The 6,558-nt window shown below is 33.6% G+C and overlaps 1 protein-coding gene across 1 annotated transcript; it reads left to right on the top strand.

The window, feature by feature from the left end:
* Positions 1 to 3,327: 3,327 nt before the first annotated feature.
* LOC118744026 (DENN domain-containing protein 1A-like) lies at positions 3,328 to 4,719 on the top strand (the record flags this gene model as incomplete). The annotated part of the gene is given in 4 exon segments (XM_036476785.1): positions 3,328 to 3,628; positions 3,707 to 3,760; positions 3,854 to 4,114; positions 4,261 to 4,719. Coding segments are annotated over 4 exon segments (1,075 nt in total), but the record flags the coding sequence as incomplete, so codon positions are not given.
* Between the last annotated feature and the right edge of the window lie 1,839 nt (positions 4,720 to 6,558).

The raw sequence follows: 6,558 nt of genomic DNA, 5'->3' as shown, positions 1-6,558 counted from the left end.
GCTTTACGTTTTGGTGCGATCGAGTGATTTCAATACGACTCAATAAAGGTTTGGTTGCTTTATCTCGGGTTCTCTGTTAAAATATGGACACATATCAGTAAATGCAAGGAATTTGCATTAACATTTCGAGTTTTGGAAATGAAACGTTTTGATGTGGAGCTCCACAATTTTTTCTACATTCATTCGAAAAAGACGTTTTTGGGTAGGAAATTACGTTTTTTCAGACCAAGAGTGACGTTTTCTCATGACGAAGACCTGGCAACACTGAGACCCCCCTATTAATTTTTCTTTAATATCTATAACACGGTGTTACACAATAAAAAAAAAATGCGCGAACTTTTAAAGTGACCTAGCACCGGTCGTAGAGCTGGTCGATTAATTCAAGAAACTGTTTTCAAAATGTTTCTAACACCCTCAAATTCTCAACTTATTCTTAAAAAAAAAACACTTTCCGCATTACTTCCGGCACTAAAGAGTTTTTAGTTCGGTTAATTTTTAACCAATTGTAAATATGTGGAAAATGTTTGGAATAAATCTGAAATTAAGACCGATTTTTATTATTTTTTCCATTTCGGCCACATTTTTTGCCAAAATTTCATAAGAAAAATTTCTCTTTTAGTCATTACTTCGGAAAGAATGTTTAATTCCGAGCAAAATAGGGTACCAAATTTTTCCATACGAATTATTGAAACCTCAAAGTCAACTGATTCAATTTTTCTGTGAAATTACATGAATGTAATTTGGAAGATATTTTTAGAAAATTCATATCTTCCAAAATTATTCATGGATTTTTATAAATGATACCTAGTTTTACTCGGAATTAAACATTATTTTTGTGGGGATGTAACATTTCGTTACATACGTTTTGGCCACTCATTACAGTGGCAAAACCGATTAACACATATGGACATTTTCAATATGGCGTTACGTGATATTTGTATGCTAAAATGTTAAAAAAAAAAAAAAATTAAAAAGTCAAAAATTTAAAAGGTTTCCTATATTTAGAGCGTGTGTGCATCGGTAACAAAGTTCGCTGCGAGTAAATTTTTGACAGGTATGAGGTGAATAGAATTTCACTAGCTCATGAGGCTAGTGAAATTTTTGACAAATGCATACAAAATTTTGACAATCGTAAAGACTGTTGATGTGCATAATTTTTCTGGCCCAAATTTAAGCAAAAACTATAAAATATTAGGGAATGGAGTTTCTTAGATTCCTAAACAGAGAACTTAAGAACCCTTGATTGTAAAGTTTGAAGCGCATCTAACGGACGTCAATTTTTTTTTCGCCATATTGGGTTTTTAAGCTGACCGAATCAATTTAATTTTTTGGCCGCCATATTGGATTCACCATTCACGGTTCGCCGGAATGATGTTTTATAAAATTGTCGGGTACCTCCGATTTTCTTTCTTTAAATGGTAGTCTGGGATGCGAAAAAGACAGACCAACTGTATTTTAAATCGTAAACATATACCCCACCCTCCAAAACATCAAAAAACCAGTAAAACTTAAAAAAAAACAGTTTCACGTGAAGAAAAAATTAATGCTAGTTATGTATATATACCTATAAATATTTCTTTGTGTACGTGTGATATGAGAACACGGCAATCGTAAACACATGCCCAAAAAGACAGTAAAACTTGAAAAAAATCAGTTTTTAAATGAAGAAGAAAACACCCTTAAGCAAATAAATTTAATAGTTTTTTATTAATTGATGTAAAGGATTATGATTAATGATAACTAGAGCAATGTTTACTCAGGGAAGTCAAAGACTAAATTAGAAAATACATATATACATGGCGAGCGTTGTATGCAAATTAGGGTGGTCCTAAAATGCGTGTGAAAAAGTAAAGTCCGAATTTTGAATGCTCTAACCCTCTAGTTCAAAGTTTTCCATGTATTTTACATGGCAAAAAATTTATTTTTCGTGGAAATGACATAGGATCACCGGAAATCCATATTTTCCGGTCGGAAAACTCTGTTTCTCTTTAGGAGACTTCCAATAATAATACCCAATTGTTTATTTTGCCATTTTTTAATACCAACGGTTTTCTATGGTCCCCCCCCCCCCATAGCATTTTGTGGGGTTCTTAGGTGACCTATAAAAAATAGTTAGTATTAAGAAATGGTAAAATAAATAATAATAAATAATACAAAAAAGGGTAACCAAGAGCGCAAAATTGAAACTGGTGCAATTTACTTTTTTAAACTTAACAATAAAACGTTAATGTTTATATATTATTAATATAAAAGCAACTCTGGGCTAAAATATATACCCTTAAAAAAATTGTTTGTTTATTAACATTTTCCTTTGTGTAGTTAGCCCACTGAAAGTTATACCATCTGGTTGTGTTAATTTCGAATTTTCGTACTAACAACAATATTTACAATTAAGTTTTAACTTGAAAAATCTCTGAATATTGAAAAAAAAAATCACAATGAGAACGTTTGTTTGAGTCACTGTATTTGTCTTAAAGTTCTTTCAAACGATGAAATTTTGCTATTCAGTTTCATAATTTTCGCGTTTGATTGAAGAAAGATGTCGTTAATATGACCTCAAATACCTTGTAAATAGTTAAATGCAAAGTTCGTTATCACAAATACAAATGTATGTATGTATTTAAAAAAATAAATTTAAGAAATCTAAAGTTTTTATTGAAGTAGCTAAAAAAGTTATTTATTGGTAGATTTTTTCCAAAAATTGTAGCTATTATTTAGCGGATGGTAAGTTTTTTTCTTCAGTGGCAACCCTGGATGCTACTGAACGTACCATAACAACGTACACAACACTGACAAAATTCATCGTATGACTATTGTCAAAATTATTGCGCCTAAAACACAATAAGTATAAACATTGTTACGCCGTTGTCGCGTACTCTGTAGGTCATAACAACAACACTGACAATAGTCACGATACGAGAGCTTCAAATAAATTTGCGGCATAGTATTAGCCGCAGTGGTAAAGACAATAGTCAGCGGCTGAGTTTTATCAGTGTTGTGGGAATATGGCGGTAAGTCAGGAATTCCCGGTTAATTGGATCTAACTTTATGATTTCCGCTGTAGCAGTTCTATCTCATAACTCATTATGCCACTGTACGTAAATATAGGCAGATCTGATTAAATATCATCACTGTGTTTACATAGAGTATATAGAGAATCGGTTTCGGACTACCGTTTCTGAGTACATCTGAAACGTACACTTAAAATTTAAATTTTGCCATCCAACGTTGTTGGCCTACACTCTTATAAATATTTTTATAAATTACAACGCATTAATTTTTTCACTAAATATTAACTTATTCTATTTCCAAATGTTCTTTTTTCAGTGATTCCGTGCAATCCTATTCCTTTGTACTCACAACAGATGACTCAAAGTGGCGTTTTGGTTTCTGTCGTCACGACCCGAAGACAGATACCGCAATGGTAATTATCACATACTTGCCATGGCACGACACATTTCTGCGATTGTTGACGCTGCTGGCCGAACTGCGGCGTGGTGATGCAAACACAACAACGAATGTCGATAATTCCCACAATGACTTTCGCACATTTCTCGCCGAAGCGTACAATCGCGGTGTGCCTGATCCGGGTGGACATTTGAAATTATTCTATAACGGCGGTCAAAATGTAAGTTCTAAAATTAACGGTGTTTGCAATTTCAATTATTTAATCTAATCTAATAAAATTGTGCTCATTTGATTGCAGTATTTCGTGTTTGAGCGGCCGTTGCAGTTTCAGTTGCCCAGCATACCCGAGAATGTAAGTCATAGTCTAAGCGTGATAAACTTAATTGAATGTGTGTGTGTGTGTGTGTTATTGACGATTATAATGTTTTATTTTTCTTATCCACAGCACAATTTAAATTTGTATTATAATTTTGTGGATCCAAAGAATATGATTGCAGTATTTGCTGCGATGCTGGCGGAGCGACGCATCATTTTCACATCGCGACGCCTGGATCGCTTGTCGTCGTGCATACAAGCGGCGAATGCGTTTCTCTATCCCATGGTGTGGCAACACATCTTCATACCAGTGCTGCCGATGAAGCTGAAAGACTATTTGAGTGCACCAATGCCATATCTAATTGGTGTGCCACAAACTGTGCTCGAAACGGTTTGTAAACAAAAGCAAATATTAATAAATAACAATATTTCTTTTTTAATTGTAGCATATTTCTGATTTTACATGGTCTCACATAGTACATCCCCAGTAAATCTATTTGCAATATTTTTATTTCCAATTCTTATTTTCTCTTGCAGATGACAACCGATGAGCTCGGCGAAGTTGTGATACTTAACTGTGATACAAAAATTTTCGAAAGCCCGTTCGATGATGTGGCCGAAATGCCAGCCAAAATTGTGTCACAAATGAAGAAACAACTCAGTCAATCGCATGAGCATATCGGCGATCGTGTTTCGAAAATATTTCTTGGCGTGTTGGTGCAACTGATAAGCGGCTATCGTGATGCTGTGGAATTCCGCGAAACAGGCAAAACATTTAACCGTCAAAAATTTATCGAATCTCGTCCCAAACATTTGCAACCATTTCTCGCAAAAATGATGGATTTGCAAATATTTCAGCAATTCATTGATGAACGCCTGCAAATGCTCAACACTGGTCTGGGTTATTCGGATGAATTTGAGCTGGAAACAGCACGTTATGCGGAGAAAATGAAGAAACGAACACACTACGAATTTCTAAATAATGTTAAGGAGAAGGTGAGCATTCGGAAAATCAAATTTAATTTAGATGATTGCTAAAAAGTGTTGACTCTAGCGATTTATTTATGCGCGCTTGCAAGTAGGAATTTGAGTATAAAAGAAAAATTGAAATAGTGTTGCTTGTTGCTTGGGGTGGTGGGGAACGCGAAATTGAAAGTGCAAATAAAGAATTGCATACTACTATTACTATCAGCTACATTAAACTTAGCATATAGCGTATTGCTTTTTACATACTCGATATTGTCCTCTTTTGTTAAGTTGTGCTTTTTTTGTACTTGAAAAAATATACCCCTTCAAAATAAGGCCATATCGAATTCGTACCGATTTACCCTCATGGGAAACAAGGATGTAATTTTATTATTTAGAAGTAATATTTATCATGCATATTAGACTGTGCCAGAAAAAAGTTCGCCGTACAACTTCTAATCTATTGATGGTAGAGAAAGTGGTGAAAATTAAAAAAATATATATATATATAAATCATGACCGACGAATTGTGCTACCGGTTTTACCTGTAAATACTTGTATCATGACTTTTCCCGCCGGAATACCACTGTGCGGCGGTGCTAATCGTATCATAAACCCCGACATATGAATTTTTATAATTGATCTCTAGTCTGCTAGGTCATAAACTTTAGCCTTGGTATTTTTTGGCCAAAGATAGGCGTCGCCTTTTTAAATTTTTCAATTTCAGGATGCAATTGGCAATTTCGAAAAAAAAAATCCTTTTGGCCGAACGTAGGGTCGCTTTTTTAAATTTTCCATATCTTCGGCATTTACAGTCCGATCTTAAAGTATGATATATCGATGCTCTTATCCCGAGGAGCATATTTTTTGCTCCAAAGTTCGTTGACCTCCGGCACTCAGTTCTAGTACTTACCACTAGATCTCAGTCCTTATCACCTTAAAGTAACGTAAGAAAGTATTTCGATTAATCCAGTACGGGATCAATACGATATGTCTAAAAAAAAATATTTGACTTAAAATTACGAAAAATAAATACCATGGCTACACCGAATACATATTTGATCGAAATTAAAAATTTCGAAAGCATAACAAAGATAGAAAAAGTCGAAATTGGCATATCATAAGTAAAACAATGAATCTTGAAATTAAATTCTTGTTTTATCAGGGACCGTAACGGTTATAACTTTTATTATAAAAATCGCTTTTTAATCGTTATTAACTGAGTTTTATTTGTTGCTTAAAAAATAACGACTACTTTTTTAAGTTTCATTTTTTGCTCGGAAAATAAACGTTACGTTTTAAGTTGTATTTTTTGCTCGGAAAATAATCGTTACATTTTATGTTTTATTTTTTGCTTAAAACATAACGATTTTGAGGTTTTATTTTTTGCTCGGAAAATAATCGTTACGTTTTATGTTTTATTTTTTGCTTAAAACATAACGACTATTTTTTTAAGTTTCATATTTTGCTCGGAAAATAATCGTTACGTTTTAAGTTTTATTTTTTGCTCGGAAAATAATCGTCACGTTTTAAGTTTTATTTTTTGCTCAGAAAATAAAACTTAATTTTTACGTATGCAATGCGCATGCTTGAATAGACAGGGCGCGGCTGCATTGATCTTTTAACGCCACTGTGAAGTGGCTAATGAAAATACAGAGAGCAAGATATAAGGGCAGAAAAAAGGACAAGGGCAACAACAAAAGCACAGATACTCACAACCTATAATGAAGGATCAAGCCAATGATAAACATGAAGAACAGAACAAAGTTAAAGATAAAAAAGGACAAGGATAAAGATAATGATGAAGATGAAGATGAAGATGAAGATGAAGATGAAGATGAAGATGAAGATGAAGATGAAGATGAAGAT

Source organism: Rhagoletis pomonella, unplaced genomic scaffold (assembly GCF_013731165.1).
Source record: "Rhagoletis pomonella isolate Grant_MI unplaced genomic scaffold, Rhpom_1.0 Rhpom_scaffold_00007, whole genome shotgun sequence".
NCBI classification, from domain to species: Eukaryota; Metazoa; Arthropoda; class Insecta; order Diptera; family Tephritidae; genus Rhagoletis; species Rhagoletis pomonella.
Note: the sequence above shows the minus strand (reverse complement) of the source record. Positions and strands in the feature narration are given on the sequence as shown.